The sequence below is a fragment of the Phlebotomus papatasi genome, chromosome 1 (assembly GCF_024763615.1).
Source record: "Phlebotomus papatasi isolate M1 chromosome 1, Ppap_2.1, whole genome shotgun sequence".
Classification (NCBI taxonomy): Eukaryota; Metazoa; Arthropoda; class Insecta; order Diptera; family Psychodidae; genus Phlebotomus; species Phlebotomus papatasi.
Genome location: NC_077222.1, coordinates 86,632,436 through 86,652,339, shown reverse-complemented (window position 1 = coordinate 86,652,339; position 19,904 = coordinate 86,632,436). Strand labels below are relative to the sequence as shown.

Below are 19,904 nucleotides of genomic sequence, written 5' to 3'. Positions count from 1 at the left end.
GAACTTGAGCATACAATTGCCTCACTTTTGTCAAATGACGACTGACACTTTAATACAAGAACACGACACCGACAATACCAAACCCAGAAGAGGTGAAGGGTGAAAAAGGAGTAAGAAGCCATCCTGCTTCCATTGAGACACTCCAAGAATCCTCTTCATTCAATCGATATGTATGAAGCATTACAAAATGACGAATGAGAAATAGCATCAGAGAGATAATTATAATTTTTAAACATTATGCGTAAAACTCGTTTGACAACGCGTCTGAATATGTGGATAGAATCTCTGCAGAGCCGAGGATGCTGTCTTTTACGATCAACTCCTCTGGATACCACTCCAAATTGGCTCTCTATCAACCCTGTTCCGTTCATAACCGAGTTCGAGTGTGAAAATTTGATAAAGTGCTCAAATGCTTCGAGCAATAAATTTAATTACTAGCCCCATATCTCTAACAATCACAGTATTTTGACATCACGAAATAGTCGATAGTGCGTCTAGAGTTCCGAAAAAATGTTTTTAATACCGCAGGGTCTTCAATTTGTACCTGGCCACTCCACAACGAGGGGTTTTACCAGTAATATTTCTTCTTCTAACATCTCCTTTTTCATACTACTTTTCCCTTTCTTGCACAGTAAACTATACACGCACCCATACCATTTATCCCAAGTTTGGTCTTTTTCCCAAAAGAACTTGAAGATCAGCTGAAAAAAATTATCCAATAACCTAGGTGTATTATTTTCATGTGGTCAAAAAAGAAACCACAAGAGTAATATACATTTGAACTCTATACATTCATTACATCTTGAGACAGCATCATGCAATCCACAAGTTCACGCAACTCTTCCACCACGAAATGCGACCACCTTTTGAATTTCAAAGTATACAGCAACAATAACATGATAGGCGATTAGTGTAGAATTTTCAATTTGTAAGCATTATCACTGCATGTCGCAAGTTTCCAGCAAAATGAACGTGCAAGTCTTCCAAAGAATTAATCAAAATATTCTCTCGATGAAGGGTGTAACTTACTTATTGTTGCCTGGGACACACCTTTGAGCCATATGTCTGCATCATCTTCGACATCATGCACCGTTCGAAATGGTTGGTTCTGGGACTTTCCCATCCTAAATCTCTATTAGGACTTAATGGTCACTGGCGTGTGGACCCTAATTTGTAAAAAGTTGTAAATTGTTAGGAAAGTAGGAAAAGTACGTAATAATCAAGGGACGATGATATATGAGTCTGGTTCAATAACTTCCCAAATTATCTAATAGTTAACCCTTTAAGGACCCTTTAAGGTGGGTAAATAGTGACTCATTTTTTCTCATCCTGTTTAAAAATTTTGGATTATAGAGCCTATCCTTATTAGACATATTTAAGAATTAAGCATAATAGTTTGTAGTACTTCTTAAGACTTTGTAAACTACATTTCTACATACGGCCTGTTATGTCTTATTTATGATTTGTTGCATATCCCAATCATCCTACAAATAAAAGAACGAATCAGAACCAATCTAATGGGTCGTTAGGGTAAGTTGTTAAATATTTTGTCATTGCTTCGAATTGTTCAGATGCAGGATGAATCAGTTGCTGACGAAACCCAATCGACAGTTCAAGAAAATTCCCGACAATGTGAAAGCCACTTTTAACTGTGTTATCACACTTGCACATTAAAATTTTAATATGATTCACATTAATTGTCGCTGGTGAGAGTCCAAATGTGTAATTTGTGTGTTTGAATCATTTTATATTCAAAAGGGACAGATAATCCTAACCGGCTTATGTAGGTGAGATTCTTAACGTGAGCTAACTCGGAGTGCATGCAAATTCGATTTGGAGCTGAAGTTGGGAGACGCCATTCAGTTATCTTGAATCAAGTTCGTGAAATTATACAAATTTTGTATTTAAACCAAAATATCAAGGATTTGGATGGAGTGACAAAAAAGTGATATATGGGTGAAATGTAGACCAGAATGTTCTCTATAATTTTCCCATAGAACATGATCTCATCGATTACTCAGAAGTCAAGATAAGCGAGGTTTTTTGTTTCTTAACTCGTTTTTTCATCCAGAGTTCCCCAAGTAGTCATTTGTTGAACTTCAACTATATCAAAGAATTGTTGTCTTTTGTGGGACTTTCCATTTAAAACCCTATTTTAAGTGTCTTGGTGGAGTAGAGGCAGTCAAATTGGCATCTGAGTGATTTCAAAGCGTTATTTTGGGAAAAATCAATTTTTTCACACTTAAACGGCAAAATCGGAGTGATAGCGTAGTCTGATCGGAAAATGATGTATGGACAAAATGTAGAGACAAATGTGTTCTACAATTATGTCGAAGTAATCATCAAAATCGGTTCAGCGACAGTCGAGATAATTGAGGTTATGTGATATTGAAATTGGTTTTTCGACTGTGGCGCCCCTGGTGTTGGTCCCACGAAGTTCAAATATTCTAGAAAGTTGTAGCATTTGGTGAGATCTTTCGTTTAAGCCCTCATTCATCAAAATCGGTCACATAGAACCGGAGATATGATTTTTTGAATTTCGTGAACTTTGACCCCTCATATCTCCGGTTCTGTTTTAACCACAGCGCACTTACGCACCATTTTGGAAACGTCCTAGACTGGACTACAGCATACTAAAATTTCATTAACTTGCACAATGCCGTTTTTGAGAAAAGTGACTTTGAATTTCAATGAATTTTGACGCTATCGCAGCGCCACCTATGGTGACTTTTTGAACTTCCATCTGAAAGTGCTCATGGAGACGAAATCAAAAAGGTAAAATTTAGGTCGCTATGTTAGTTAGAACCGGAGATAGAGGCCGGTCAATGTTCGAACTTTGACCCCTTATAGCTCGGGTCAGGGGTTATGGATCGACTTAAGGTTTTTTTTTGTTTGATAGGTATAATCAACGGCTACAACATACTAAAATTTCAGCCCGATGCACAATGGAATTTTTGAGTTATTTAACTTATAAGATTTAAAAATTTTCTTTTTAATAATAGCGCCCCTAGCGGTGGTTTTATGAACTTGCGATGTTAGAAGGGGAAGTGGCATTTCATGAGAGCTTTCCAAAAAGCCCTCACTTTTTAAATTCTGATAATTAGAACCGGAGTTATGGTCATTTTAAAAAATTTTTTTTGGACCCTTATAGCTCGGGTCAGGGGGGTCGGGGGACCTTAAGTTTAGTATTGATGGAAAGCTCTAAGGCCCAGCTATAACATACTAAAATTTGAGTCCGCTGAATGCCATAGGGGCGGAGCTATTGAGAAAACAAAAAAAGGGGGGTCTTCAAAATGGCGAAAGGAGGGGTGGGGGGTGGGGGGTCAATGCACCAAGTTGCAATTTTCACCCGATATATAACCTTTGCCGAAAACCGCAAGTCGATATCTTTTTTAGTTTAGGAGCTATTAAGCTCCAAAGAGCGGCCGGCCGGCCGGGAACGTAAAATAGCCACATATATATTCGTGATCAGGAAGTGCTGAAACACATTTTGGCCAAGTTTGAGGTCGATCGGACGACATGAAATTTTGTTAGGATTATAGTAGGTGAGATTGTTAAGAATCTCACCTAATTTGATCTATTTGTTGATAAAAAGGTAGATTCGACCCGCCAAATTTGATATAAATTGATTTATTGCATTAATGAGAAAAATTAATGAGATTTTCTCTTTAATTTTTTAATGTGAAAAATATTTATCCTTTAGGTAAATTTAAAATTATTTTTGCAGGCCAAGTCCACTTCTTTATCAATAAATAAAAAAAAACCCCAAATATTAAGTGACTCAAAGACAAAAATAACATATTTGGACGCTCACAAGCGACAATTAATGTGAATCACATTAAAATTTTAATGTGCAAGTGTGATAATGCCGTAGAGGTAATTTCAATCCAGTTAAGTGAAATACTGCATCTGTCAATAAATCAGTTAGGGATTGAGCTGAGACTACATTGAAAATACTTTTTTCTCATAATTCTAAATAAAGTTGAACCTAGCCATAATTCAATATAAGATCCTTAATTGTTTTTCTATCTAAATTATACTATGTTAGAGTCCAGCTGAAATCTTAAATTAGTTTAGTAAAGTAAAGTACTTTTAAAATTAAACATTTTATTTGTTAAAAAGACTAGGCAATATAGAATCAGTTTTGTTTTGGAAACAGGGATGGCAAAGCATTCCAGGCTTTGCGAAGTTCTCGAACTCATGACTTAGATGATATACCACAGAAGTACTTTTGCATTATTTACCGTTTGCCGGTTATCAACCGATCTTAACCAATTCATAAAGCACTCGAATTATCTCACAAAATAGTTTAAGAGTAATATAATTGATTTTCAATCAAAAATTATTTATCGGATAATAACTGGTTTATTACCGGTTCACAATCAATTTGAATCAATTCATATCACTCAAAACGTTACCCAAAATAGCTTAGGAATAATATGGGGGAAGTGGAGCACAATTGAAATTGGGATTTTTCTCCAATATTTTAGTGGCACTGAGCCATATCATAATGTAATTTAGCTTCTCAATCTGTTTATGCAGCTAAATTATATCACGATAAGGCTCAATTTTATTTAAAAATAGGTGAAAAATCCAAATTTCAAAGGTACCTCACTTTTAAAGGTGCCCCACTTACCCCTAATTGAATTTTGGATATAAATTAATTGTTCATTATGAACAGGTTCGCAACCGGTTCATAACCGATTGGAATCGGTTTATGTTTATCATGAATTTCCCGTAGGTTCCAAGTCTCTATCTTGAACCGTTTGGCCTCTAAAGTTGGCGACAACCGGACGAACTGACGGACAATGGAAATTTTAGGAGGTGAAAAATCGAGGGATTATAAATATTCCTCTCTTTGTATAGTTCGATCGGTAATAAGATTGATATATGATATTTTGGTTTATAATTGCAGTAAGACAGAATTAAAAAAAATTATTTAACTGTTTCTAATTTAATTTTCTAATATAATTTGTATAAAAAAGTTTATAAGTTTTATAAATTATAGATGTTAGATGTCATGTTCATAAAGGATTAAATATATCGCATTGGGAGTATTGATAAAATATTAATGAACTATAAGGGTATTCAAATACTGCAAACCGTTTCTAGTAGTGTTAGGGTGGTATTGAATTTTGGGAACTTCCACTTTGGATATGCTGGGATTTATCTACCAGAAGCCCAATATTTTGTGTTTGATGTATAACATTATATAGTTTTTGGACGGAAGAGTTGTTGGGCTTTACAATTGTTTTGGCTACCTTTTCTACCTGAGGTATAAAATATGCTGTCGCCTGTAAAACAAGGGTCTTTCAAAAACAAATATTGTATTTTGGTGAAATAGAAATGCATTGGTCCGTATGATACTATACCATAAAGCAACCATCATGTTGGGAATTCAAGTGTAATTGTAATTTGTTAGCATGAACTTCTTTTAGCACGTAATAACAAAATTGCTACCTCTGTACAAATCACCAATAATTTATGAAATGGTATAACAATACAAAACACGCAAACTAATTTCCACCAGCATAAAAGAGATTTCCTGAGATCAAGCTATTATAGTGTGAATTCTTTGGCGGTATAGAGATGTCTTTCAGTGCAATTCACGCTTAGAGAACACTCCTCGATTTGGAATGTCATAAAAAGTATTTTGGTGGCTGAATTAATTGTAAATTCATGAAAAACTAATCGACCACATATATGGATGCTTAGCTGGATAATTTATAGGCATTGAGCGACATTCCATTGCAGACTTTGCATGATTCATTGACAAAAGCTGTGAATATTTTTGAGTTCGGTTTGGGCGATGAAGACACAATAAATTTGACTTTTTTTCCGCCCACCCGCCTGACATCTTCTAGTATTTCATTGTAAATAATGATCCTGTAGCAATGGTATTACACCATTAACATTGGCCCAATTCTAATGAATTGAGATGTAGAGTGATGTTCCCTCAGAATTTTTGTCACGTCGTTTCCCATCCACAAAAAAATCCGCTTGACATTTGAGGCCGAATTCTCAATAATTGTGAATAATCTGCATAAATCTCACCTTTATCCATGGGAACTAATGACATAGAACCCGTATAATGCAAAATATAGCAAACGATACCTTCCAACATGGGCTGCAGAATAAAACCATCCGTTGCGATGATGAAACCCTTCTTAAGTAAACTTATTTAATTTCTTCTGTGGTAAGAGAGTGCTTAGTTGGACTACAGATAAAACAATAAGATGTTCGCTTAGTCTTGTACCCATAGAGCATAAATTTAGACACAAATGTTCAAGTTATCTAAACTTACACAAGGGAAATAATAAAGTGATTACAAGTCTCAGCACTAACATAGAGACTTAACTTTAATGATTTTGACATAACACTCACAAGTTTTAAAATCATTAGTGTTGAAAATTTATTTTGGGTGAAAAAATATCTCTATTCCCAAGGAATAGAAACATTTTAAATTAATATGAGAGAGTGAATGAATTTCAATTCGGCATTTTAGTGTGAATTATGGTGTTTAAACCAACGAAAGTGGTGTAAGAGTGTTAAGACATGATTTGGAGAAATTATCACTGGATCTTTTTCATCATCTACCTCATTAGTATTGTTCACTGTGTTCCCCTCAAAGATGAGCAAGGTATGCAGCATTATCTTAAACATTGATTCTCCAGGAGGTGAATATACTTTTGGAAAACGAAATTTAACATCTTGCTAACGAAGTGACACTAATATGGGAGGCAACATGACTTAAGAGAACATTAATTAAATAATGCAACTTGGTGTTTAGACAAAGTGCAAGATCAACTTTGTATTTACTGTATGTAATATATCCTCATAGTATTTCAAAGTATTTAGACTACCAGGAAGATTATAACGAAAATGTGATAAGAGCAAGAAGTATGAAAATATGTGTGCAAATTTTATCTCGCTATACTCAAACGTTCTTTTAAAAACGATACACATACATATACAACACGACTTTTAACCCTTTAAGGACGATTGGAACACCGGTGTCGCATAAAGAAAATAATTTTTCCTGAGTACCTAAAGTTATTTTTGTCTTATGTCTGTACATAATTGTAAAGTAGAAGGTTGAAGGAATCTAGAATATTTTTTGCAAGTCTCTAACTATTTGATATGTAGCAAATATTTAAGCTCAAAAATGGCGAATTTTTAAATTCTCAAATTTATAATTGATTTTATTTATTTTTTTTTACTTCCAATTTTTTTTAAGCAAAACCCTTTTGGCAAAAAAACTACAATACTCATACGTAATATTTTTCACTAAAGCGAAAAATATTATTCATTGGTATTGTCAGAAAAATTAATTAAATTTTTAGCCTATTTTCGTTCCTATCGTTCATAGAAGCACAAAATACACCGAATCAGACTCTGTTGGACTTTACAAGGTTAGATGTAAGACTTATCATTAATTATGTTTCCCAGTTTAATTTTTATTGTTGATTTTCGGTCCGTAAAAAGTGTCTCATCGTTAAAGGGTTAAGCTTTCAAAATTGGGCGCCATGTTCATTATTTTTAATAAAGAATATTTGTTACAATTTTCTCAAAACTAAATTATTTGGTCTGAATTAAATCTGAGAAAAAGAATTATGGTGCAAAATTTTATAAAATATTAGTGTTCCTAGACCATTTGGCCTTTGCATCTGTTCGACAAGATCGAACGAACAAACATTGTGATTACAACAAACGCAATGAACTCAATATTTAGGTACAGTACGACTCCAATAGGGTCAACACATTTATTTCTTATATAGGGGAAAGTACCCTTTAAATGGTCCCAAGCCAATGACTAATTTTTTTCTGTTTTTCAATAAATATGACTCATCGCACCTATGTTTTAAAAACTACAGGACAGTGTCCTGTTTTTAAAATATATTGCGAAGTCACATTTATTCAGAAACATAGGAAAAATGTAGTCATTGTAAAGCTTGGGACCGTGTAAAGCATAAGCACTTTCCCCTACCTGTAATATTTTAAGTTATTAATTGTTCTAGTTACTATTTCACTCTTTAAAAATTGTCTCTGATTCTTATTTAACAAAAGTTGCTTAAAAGTTTAGCATTAAACCTGGAATTTTACATAATTTTTCATGGTGTTCAAATTTTTTAGGAGCTGACTCTATCGGAGTCGTACTGTATTACAAAATTTTATCAAAATCTGCTTTGAGATTTTGGAGGAGAAGGAGTATTCAATTCAATTTGAGGTTTATTTCATGCTTAAATGATACAAAGTTTAATAAAAGCAATTAGGGAGCATGGCAAGGAACCTCCACGTGTATTTAGAGCTTTTCAGAACTAAATCGGTGCTCCTGGACAGTCCCCGGGGACTGACTAATCCTCCCACCACGAGGCTAAAACGATACCGCCTGTATAGTAACAGGATGACTAAAGGACACTCCAGTGGACAAACTCTATCCCTTAGCAGGAATTGCTCCACCACGGGTGAGGAGACAAATCATCTCCAGTAGAGAGATGTCCAAGGTTCTTTCTGAACCGAGGCATCTTCTCCACGGTCACAAAAAACCAAGAGCAAGGCTGAAGTCTCGCAAGAGCTTTTGCCAATCTATCAAACCACTTGACCAATCTCCAGTGGAGGCCAGATTTAATCTGTGGAAGGAAGTCTTTCCACCAGATTTTGTCGAACTAAGGGAAGGCCTTCCTCCCGGTGGTGACCAAGACTGGAAGACATGGAAGTCTCTCAATCGTTTGAGAAGCGGCGTAGCGCGTTCGAGAGATAACTAACAGGCAGCGATGGGGTTTCTCTAATTGTGACGTCCTTTGTGACTGTGGGGTGATCCAAACCACCCCCCATTTGTGTGTTTGTCCGTTGTCCCCTACCCCTTGTGGAGCAGAAGATTTAATGTCGGCAAGTCCGCTTACCATTGACGTGGCCCGTTTCTGGGCAAAACATACTTAATTTTTTAAAGCCTCGACACGATTAATAAAAGCAATTAAGGGTATATAATACAAGTTAATGAGATGAGAAATCGAAATAAATATATAATCGTAGATGTGAGTACGTTTCACTTTCGGGGGTGACTTTGCTTTCTACCTGTGGTAATCTTTCTTTAATTCAAGCATTTAATAATAATTCTTCGCTGATCCGATTTACTATGCTATACCAAAGTAGCTAAATCTGTCCTCAAGTGTTACAATTTAAGAAAAACCTACGAACAGCAGGGGTATCCCTGGGAGAACAAAGTCATTTGTATCTAAAGTAATTCAAGATCAAGGTGTAATACGATTGTTTAATTTTGTTAATCCGATTGTTTAATCCGATGAATTTGGGCATAAAACTGCAAATATCTTGTGTCAAACTAAAAACACAAATTATGATTTTATTGCTGGTAAATAAAAAAGAACCCAAGTATCTATAAATTAGCTAAAATCAATGGTGTGAAAATCTATTAATAAAATTAACGCTGCTTTATCTACTGTGTGAATAAATAAAGACTTACAAAAGATTGAAACAAAACGTTTTCTTACGAAGTTTGCTAGCTGAAGCAGAAAATTATCTAATAATAAAATACAATTTGAATTTAATACCATTCAAATACATTTTATATATAATATTTTCCTATCCTATTGGAATGTTAATATTTATACGATAAAGAAGAAAAAAATCAATTTTATACATTTAGATAGATAGATAGATAGATAGATAGATAGATAGATAAATATTTATTCATCAGCAATGCTTATAAGGAACAACACAAGTACATTGTAATTATTAGCGGCCACCGCCGTCTTAGCGTTGATGACCAACCTCAGGAGTGAAAACGGTGGTAAACTCCATCACAGGTTGTATATGCCAATCATCCATAGGATGTATAATTTTATACAAGATTTATTTTAAATTTACAATGAATCATGTTACGAAAAAGATTTAAAAAAAAAACAGTTAATTTGTTTAATTTTGTCTTCAATACTTCGCCTTCGATATGTTCACAGGTAAAGAGGGGTGGAAAAGCGTCCCAGGCTTTGCGAAGTACTTCAACTCGTAACTTAGATGCTATACCTCAAAAGTACTTTTGTATAATTTACCGTTTCCAGTTCTTAACCGATTGGAACCTATTCATAAATTACTTCAAAGATCTGACAAAATAGTTATAAAAGAAAAAATGATATTCGGACAATAATCACTTATCGGTTTAACCGATTCATTCAGTTCACAACAAATTTAAACCAATTTATAAATCGCTCAATATATTGCCCAAAATCCCCAAAATACAGCTTAATGGAATATTTACAAAAATTTGTTATTGTTTGTTACCGGTAAATAATCGATTGATATCGGTTTAGGCTTGTGAAGAATTAGAAGATCTTTCCAACACTACTGAAAGAAATCCGAAAAAGTTAAAATAACATTCCGGAAATATTTATTTTACCCTGCAATATTGATCCGAAATCGGTGTAAATATTATGCTTTATAGGTGTATTATGGGTTAAAGTTACCTATTTTAATGTTAATTTTACCCTTAAAAAGGTGTAAACTTAGCATTAAAAAATGTTGATATATTTTTACACTTAAAAAGTGTTAAAGTTATGAGAAAAAAAAGTTAATCGAACCCCCGTTTTTTCTCAGTGAATGAACCCAAACATGATACCATTCGGTTGAAGATATACGTTTTCTAGAGCCTTTTTAACTTTTGACCTTAAAATCGTTATTAGGAATGTTTTAACGGTATTTTCGTATAAGGACGAAATATCTGCCTAAATAACCCTTGATACATATCTAAAAATAAAAAAAAAAATTTAAATAGTTACCTGTTTTTCGTCTAATTTATCAATTGATTTCATATAATGAACGAAATAGAATAAAACGAGATAATGAAAAATGGGAAAATGCACTAAAGTTCTTGGGAACAAAATCGATTATGACTTTGCTGGTAGAGTATTATATTGCGTCTACACTTAAATCAATTTTTCTAAACCTTGCAAAAGGATTCTATCAATCAGAGGTACAATGAGCTTATAAAGCTTTATGGGCATTGAATTCGATGCAGTGTAATGTGCTTCTGCAGAAAATGATATTATGCAGAGGAATGACGTATTAAAATTCTATATCAAACAAGCTTGAGGGCTTACATTCAAATAAGAGCACTTGTGTTATTTTAAACAAACAGACAATATGACAATCAGCTTTGGATATTGGGAATACATAATGGAATATCTATTTTTGCAGTTCAGTTTGCAGGGAATTCTATTCAGTCAACTCCCGAGAGTCTCCCCAACAAAACAAGCGACATGGACATCCAATCATTCGATTTTATCAATACATTTGTAAGATCTTAATTCTCGTTTTTTTTATTGCCACTGCATGTGGAATGAGGATTGTTCAGTGAATTGACAAACTGCCTTTGTACCACAGAGTCTCCTCAATAAGTACCAAGTATGCACTACACCGGATGGAAGAAAGGGACGCTGTATGCACATAAAGCACTGTTCGGTTTTCAATACTCAGCAGGATATCGGTCAACTGATGGGGTACTTGTGTGTGATTGAACAGGCGTATGTGGGATTTATGAGTGGGTGAAATGATAGGGGTTCTAAATTTTCGCATTGTCACACAATTACAGCTCCATTGGTGTATGCTGTGCCGAGGACGTGACCAGACTGAGCTTTGGGGATACCCTCGAGCCTGCCGGGAAGATTGTCAATCGACCCGAGGAACGTGGGTGTGGTGTGTCTACTGGACAGTTTCCCAAGATAGCTGGTGGACAGCCTGCCCATCCAGCTGAATGGCCCTGGGTGGCCGCTCTACTGACACAAGGACTCAATAAGGCTGCTGCTGGAGGAGTGCTCATTACAGATCGTCACATCCTGACAGCTGCCCATTGTACAACTAATTTGAAGCCTCATGAACTCTTTGTACGTTTGGGCGAGTATGATTTTAGTACAAAGGACGAGACCAGAGCAAGGGACTTTCGCGTATCAGAAATACGTGAACACAGTGAATTTGATCCTATCACGTAAGTCATACAGATTTTAATTATTGGAACTTCTGTATAAATTGATTTTGATCAACTTAGGTATTCGAATGACATTGCTATTGTAAAGCTTCAAAGACCTACCATTTTCAATACATACATCTGGCCTATTTGTATGCCACCACTTGCAAATACTTGGGAAGACTACAGTGCTGTCGTTGTAGGTAAGAAAGAAAAAAGCCAAGTCCAATTAAAAGCTTATTAAATTAGCAAAAATTCATAAGTTTCAAGTATTTAATTAACATTGCACAGTTGCTAAGTTCTTCAGAATATGTTTAATTAGCACATCTGGAGATACAGATGAGTCTTTTAAAAATCTTCTTCTTTCTAAATTGTAGCCCATCTGCCAAGAAACTTAGACAGTGAGTTTGTCCAATTTAAGAGAAAATTGCACAACTCTTGCAAAATTTATTGCATTCTTGAACAATTCTAAAAATTAGAGCTCTTAAGTGAAAATGAGCTTTAATAATGAGTCCCACTAAACTTTTCTGAAGCATGACAAAATATTGATTTGCAATCAATTTACTTTCAGGATGGGGCACGCAATTCTTTGGTGGGCCACAATCTGACATTTTGATGGAAGTCTCCATTCCCATTTGGAAGCACGCAGACTGTGTCGATGCCTTTGCCAATCGTATCGAAAGTTCTGTGATATGTGCTGGCAGTTACGAAGGGGGTCGGGATTCATGTCAAGGCGACAGTGGTTCTCCGCTGATGGTAATGCTGCCCAATAAACGCTGGGTGGTTATTGGCATCGTTTCTTGGGGTGTTCAGTGTGGACAAGCTGGAAGTCCCGGAGTGTACACCAGGGTCAATTCATACATCGATTGGATTGTTGAGAATGCGGTGTTCTAATCAAAGAAAACTACTATCTTGCTATCATTTTCATGAGTATGCTTTCAATTTAAAATAAATGCAATTTTAAAATGCAATGAGTATTTCAATTACTTCAGCTGGAAGACTTTGCAAACTTGAAACGAAAACTTTCAACGAACTTTTTTTGTGCAGATGCTCACGCCTAATTGTAGGCAATTTGGAAAAGTTTCACTTTCACTTAACGCGAAACAACAGTCAAAGTTGCAACTTGATATAATGTAATTTTCCCAACTTCTTGATGTAACAACAATTTCACGATTGCACCAAAAAGGGCTATCATTGGGAAAGGGAAGAAAATGAGAAAACTTTTTTCTTCTATCTCGTGTAATGCATCAACTTGTGACAGCAATCTAATTTTCATCCATTGCTCAATTTTAAAAATGCACGGAAAATTCGCGTGAAGTTCCTCATGAATCACAAAAGAATATTGATGCAAAGTAGATTTATTTTTAGGAATATAAATTAAAGTATATTGGAGTGTGTTGAGAATTGCACAGAACTGGAGCATTGGATTTGGTGTATTTTGAGTGTCTTTCGAAACAAATGGAAAGGAAATATAAATTATGTGTAGAAAGCAGAAATTGAATGGAAAAATATGCAAAATTTTGTCACTTTGATTATATATTTTTATTCAGTCGGAATGGATGATTTTTCACTGTTCCAATTTATTCAAGAGCAAATATCCTACAATCCATTTAAAGTTACATGATCTATCGACCCTGAGGTGAGAGTCGATGAGGTCACCCAAGGGGTAGCTTCCATAGGAATTAAGCTGATTATGGGATGAATAATTTTGAAATATATAATTGCCCCGTATTTTACTTTAATTTATTTTAACTCTAAAAATATAGGACACTTTGTATCCTATGTATTGAAAAGGAAATCCTTCGTATTAACCTTGTTGATAGATGACTCTGCATAATATTATTCAACAATTATTTTATTAATTCAACAATTGTTGTTATTATTGTTTATGAGTTTTCTGATGCTATTTATTAATTGCTTAGATAACATGATTTACGAAAATGCTTATCACTCCGATTTTAATTTGTTTTTGCTCCTGTTATCTAGGCAAACCCTTTTTCTGATCTCTGGTACTTAGACGACTTATACGACGGTACTTAGACGACTGGTAAATATAAAGGGATCAAATGATCTAAATTTGATCCCCTTTGCAAAGGATGGATCAAATTTCGAACTCTGAATGCACATTTTTCATAATAGAACAAGTTAATTTGATCCATTCTTTGAAAAATTTGATCCTTTTATTTTTACCAGTATCCGATTCCAATAATTGTTGTCACAGTTGCTGATTCAACTGACGAAATGTTAGAACCTCCTCTATCAAATAAAGTCTTCCGTCATGGCTATGGTCTACAGTCTACGCTACATTCGCCTTGGTAGTTCTCTATACATGTCCTGATGAAATCTTTCCCCTTGCTCCTTTGAAATTGTCAAGATGAAAGTCTAGAATATTTTTCTGAAATTAAAAAAAAAAAATTTTCATGAACTTCTTCTTTGATGTTTCCTGAAAATACTGAACTGCAGCTATAAAAAAGCTCACTCCTGCGTTTTTGTCGCTCATATTGTACGTTGGATCTTGGAACTATTAATTTTCTCATTTGTGTTCTAGCAAAACCCCAACCTTTGTTTTTGCCACTGACATTTTTGGAAAGAATTGATACAGAAATTCAGTATCCTTAGTATCCAACACTTTTACAAATTAGGCCATCAGCCTCAACTTTGTAATGCAGTGGTGGAAACAGATTTTTTATAATGTAAAGATCTATTAATTCTGTGTGATAATAATGAATTATTTTGAGTTCTGATTCCTGAATGGTTATATTTTTAGGGACTTTGGGAATAATAAAAAAGTAAATAAAATATTGGAGTTTCGATATCTTTAACATAGGTATACCTATCTTCTACCTTTTCATACTCCTACTTACCCGGGAATACAAATTTGTTTTTTTTTTTTTAATTTTGTATATTATTTTAATAAAAATGTTGAACAAAAGTAAAATTTAGTAAGGAGACAATTAAGACAGAAATATCTTTTACTTTTTAAGGTTTTAGTTTCTGCAATTTTATTTTTTACTACCAAATTTTAATATTTTACTGATTATTTTGTATTATTTATTGGCTAATTCATTATATTCACTAGCTAAACTGCAAATTTACTGACTAAGAATTTTTATTCTATTTTGCTTTTCTTCTAAATACATTTCGAAAAAGGCCTTAAAGGCCTGAACATCTTTTATTATTTTCGAATATTTTTCCGATGTGATATAGTCTAGCTTTTCGTCTGCATATGCAAAAGTTGATTTCTTAAAGTCAAAGTTAAACTATTACAGAGTGTTTATGTCTCGACCGATTTTATCTTGGTTGGATTTAATTGAAAATGAATTAAAGTATTTTGTCCAATTACATCGTCCAAGCCGTTAAAGAATACGTATAAAGTATGTATAACTAAACTAAACTAAAAATTCTCTATTCCGATCAACAAAATGATTTCTTGAAGTATCTTAATCTTTGATTATATAATCAACCAAAATAAGAGATGAACAGTAAATTCAATTGAATTCAAGATAAATCTTAGTGTTCTTGACAGATGTAATTCTAAACCGATTTGAACACTTTAATTTTATTTAAAATGTCTTTTAATTTTATTTTATATTTCATTTATAATACTCCTCAGTGATGTGTTCTATTCATCAAAATGTACAATGGTAAGGTACTAAGGGTTTTTTTTTTATCTATGGGTCAGTTTAAACCTTTATCGGTTCCGCTGCATCCAGGCCAGTTATTTGGGCGCATTATGCACTTCCCATTACTCCATTCTATCTTAACCCCCAAGGCGGTCCTACAGCTCCATATCTCGGTTTCTCTATGTGTGTACCCACATTGCTGTTTCTATATTGCGGTAGACCAGCCTTTGTTGGATCAGTTGCAGTGAATGTGTATTTGTATCGATTGATCTCTATGTCGTGCCGAACTCGTTTCTGTACCAGCCTCTGTTGTGTAGGTGGTTCATTGTCAATGCATTTAGGCATTACTTTTTCATCCATTCACTGGACTAATTCGATACGGCTGCTGAAAAATCTGCAGCTGCCGAGTTTCGAACCCGAGACCTCACAGTCATAGAGCCACTACTCTACCAACTGATCCACTGAGGCTCTACTAAGGGTTTGTGAGGCCTTTGTAAATCTCATAGGATTTGAGAGATTATCTAATTTTGGATGTTTAAGGAGGGTCATGACGCTAATCTATTGTTAATTTTGAAGACTCTATGTGACAAAGTAGTTTAGAAATAAAAATAGAGACTAGCAGTATAGTGCCTCTGAAGTTAGCCATTATAGCATCCCTCAGACTTACCACCCCAGCTGAACTGCGACTGGTACCGTTGGCTTAAAAAAGTCTTCGTCAGGACGGGCTTTCTCCCTCCGACAACTCTAGACTCAACTGTCCTACTACAAATTGATACCCTATAGTGTATATAGTAATTTAGTAAATTAGTAATTTAGAAATCTATAGTTTAATACAGGGGCATGACATTTCCTATGTTTCCCACATGTTTCTAGCGAGCCGAAAAAACTTTTGAGTTCATTAGCTGATTTCTGTCATTGTAGAATGAATTAGCAAAAAATACTAAAACAAAATAAAAGCTAATTTCATGACGAAGAGGCAACCGAAAACCCTAAATTGGCAACCTACGTAGTTTTGGAGATATCTCGTGAAATATGTACGAAAACAGGGAAAAAATTACACTATAACCGGTCGCATTTTTCAGATATAATGTCACCCCCTGGTTTAATTCATTTGAAATTACCTAAAGGCTTCTACACATTGGGAGGAATTTTTCTCAAAAATTGCATTTTTGACGAAAATTTTGGCGTTTCCACGTACAACACTGCAAGCAATTTCTTCAAAAAGCGATTTTTGACGAAAATTGGTCCCAATGTGTAGAGACCTTAAAGAGGATTCGAACACGGAACACCTTCATTGTACAGCAGCAAGTGTTCCATCACTTTTCCATTGAGTACTTTAATACGATGCTAAAGAACTTTTAAATCTTAGTTTGGTAGCAATTTCGACTCTCACCTCTGTTTATCCATCTGCACAGAAAATTATGCCCCAAACTTCGCACCCACTCGAAACGTGTACAAGTTCACCTGTCGATTTTGCTCAAATCACCTCCTACAGCCTTCTCCTGTCAATCATTCAAGTCAACTAAACCACTTGTACTCTCTATTTTGACGCCAACTCGCGTGCTTACCATTCATTCGATATCGAAGAACTATTTGCGAAAATTTTCATTTTATTGTTTAGCTTATTGAAAATATAGTTATGAATTTTCATCACGAACATTATGAGAGGGTACAATCACTTTAAAGTGTGAAGTACAACCACCTTTTTTGTAAATTAATGAGGTGCGATGTAATTTTTGCGAGCAATTTTCCAAGCTCAATTTGCAATTTATTCTGCCATTATTCCTTCGATTATTATCTTTATGGTGTATTAAGGAATTTGCATAAATTCCTTTTTTGGGAAAGAAGTAGTTTTTGTACAAAAATAGATATTATATGACTCTTTTATTTGCAGCCCTTCAAACATAAAGCTCATGAGTCAGATGATTGACGAATGGAGGAAGGTATAGGGATTCCTATTGCAAGGGTATATAAATTCATTGATGGTGTGTGTAAGTGTTATAAATTGAACCTCTAATATTGCTACACTAGTAAAAATAAAACGATGATCGGTCATCTTTTGAAAAAGCTGATCGAAATTCGCCTATTTTTTATTGATTTGAAAAGCTGATTTTCAGTGTTTCCCAATTGATGATATGTCATTTATTCAAAAAGCTGAAAAGTGTTTTCAGATTTAACAATAAGTTCTATCAGATGTCTGTGGAAAACTTTTTGCTCAGATCTAAAGAGTATTCTGAGAACAAAATCTTGCAACTTTTCACGATTTTCCACAAGAAAATCGAGTAAAAAGTCTTCGTCATTTCATCTATTAGAAACACTGAAAAAAAACGTCACTTATTTTACATACATTCAAACCATCTTTTAAATCACTGAAAATTACTAATATTTTCAGACGGGTTTTTCTTGGGGAAAAATTGGTGGGACTGAGCAGGTTACACATTTTTTGCCTTTGCTCTGTCCCAAAAAGTAGGTTAAGCATGAATTATTTATTCAATTTGCTCTATTTTTTTTGTAAAACGGGTAATATTTTTCGTGCAACTTCATTTATTGAAACACTGAAAAACATCGCTTACAAATATCAGTGGTTGACACATCACAAACATGTCAGTTGTCAAAGAAAATGGCGTCAGTGCGGTGACGTCTTTCTTTTGTCTGTGCAATTTGTCGCAGAAAAATAAAGAAATGGGCACAATTTCTCCACCAAAAGTTGTTTGGAGATGCCCTACGTTCGTGAAGTGCGTTGGAAGTGATAGTGATGGTGTGAAAGGGATGTTGGTGTTCAGTGAAAAGTGAAAGACATCCCTTGACTCTTGTGGCTGTCAAAAATGCATCAAAAGACTCCAATATGAGGCTGGTTGACTTCTCCAGATCCTGCGTCATCTCGATCTCAGGACAAATTGTGTCAGCTTGTAACTGGTGCCAAGACAATCAGGAAATGCATGTGTGCTGGTGAAATTGCTCCTCCAGGGAGGAATTTTGTCAAGTAAGATACTCTGTCCTCATCCCTATCCTCCTCTGTCTGGTTCTCTAGGGAGTCTCTTGACCCTCTTGGAGTCATGTGATAAGCGTATCCCAAGTACCCTCAGAGCCTAGGTTTTTGGGCTGAGGGTGGGAAAAATAGTTCCCGGAAAGCCCAAAGTGAGGTTATATTAACTTATAGATGTATTTTATTGGATCTAGTTTGGATGCCAGACAAAATCTACAAATGAAGACACCCTACTAAGGAATCTACTACAAAGGAAGACACTCTGGGTGCTGGAGGTAAGCTGCTCAAGCTGCAGAGAGCTGAAAGTTATGCGATCTCATACGACAAGATGCCACAAGAGAGAGAGGGGAGGATTGGAGATCAGCATTCCCCGTCAGAAATCATCAAGAAGATTGCATTGATCATCGACGTAGTATATCGAGGTGACCATTGCTGGAATTGAAGGTGGTTTCCAGACCACTACCGGATAGAGATAAATAAATTCGCGGATGATGGTGTGGTTGCAGGTGATTCAGGTGGTTCTGATGGTTCAGGTGAGCTTAATATAAAATTTTATAGGTTAACCCTTTAAGGACAAGAAGGTCGAAAATTGGGGGTGCAGAAAAAATAATTTTTAGTGACTTCTGCGAGCGAAACATAACTTTAGACGGGCGTAGGAAAGATCTCTTTTTGGGTAACCGGAGTCACCGGTAATCCCATCGTCCTTAGAGGGTTAAAAGTTTATACAGAAAATTTTATATTCGCGTCTGATCAGTCCAGCCACATAATTCAAAATGATCAGTAAGAAAAAGGTCAGTAAAAAAAGGGCACAAAAAAGTTTAAAAAGTTTAAAAAGATCAGTAAAAAGAAATTAAATTGAAAATCAGTGAAAAATAAAATACGGTCAGTAAAAAATTTAAAATGAGCAGTAACAAATAAAATTTTATCAGTTTAAAATGCAAAGCGGTCAGCGAAAATTAAAAAGTGGTCAGTAAAAAATTAAAATTGGTCAGTAAGAAATTAAATATGAGAAGTAAAAAAAATAAACTGTGGGCAATAAAAAATAAAAATTGGTTAATTTTTTACTGATCACTTTTTATTTTTTACTGACCACATTTTATTTTATACTGACCATTTTTTATTTTTTTACTGCTCATTTTTAATTTTTCACTGATAATTTTTTAATTTTTCACTGATCAACTCGAATATTTCTAATGCCGGCATTGAATAAACGAGCAGTAAAAAGTCAAATTTGGTCAGAAAAAAATTCGAAATGATCAGTAAAAAATAAAAAAGGGGCAGCAAAAAGTTTAAAAAGACCAGTAAAAAAATAAAAAAAGAG

At 34.6% G+C, this 19,904-nt stretch overlaps 1 protein-coding gene across 1 annotated transcript; it reads left to right on the top strand.

Annotated features, from left to right (window-relative positions):
- The first annotated feature begins 6,195 nt into the window (after positions 1-6,195).
- On the top strand, positions 6,196-12,945 carry LOC129797923 (venom protease-like). The gene is made up of 6 exons (XM_055840806.1): positions 6,196-6,640; positions 11,209-11,306; positions 11,395-11,534; positions 11,603-11,995; positions 12,056-12,177; positions 12,546-12,945. Exons 1-6 carry the CDS (start codon positions 6,556-6,558, stop codon positions 12,866-12,868), a joined length of 1,161 nt encoding a protein of 386 aa, XP_055696781.1. The 5' UTR covers positions 6,196-6,555; the 3' UTR covers positions 12,869-12,945.
- Positions 12,946-19,904: the final 6,959 nt, after the last annotated feature.

Coding starts and splice junctions, on each gene's coding strand:
- LOC129797923 (XM_055840806.1), top strand. CDS start 6,556: ATGATTTGGAGAAATTATCACTGGATCTTTTTCATCATCTACCTCATT. Junction 11,535..11,602: donor TTGTGTGTGATTGAACAGGC/GTATGTGGGATT, acceptor ACACAATTACAG/CTCCATTGGTGTATGCTGTG. Junction 11,996..12,055: donor AGTGAATTTGATCCTATCAC/GTAAGTCATACA, acceptor TGATCAACTTAG/GTATTCGAATGACATTGCTA.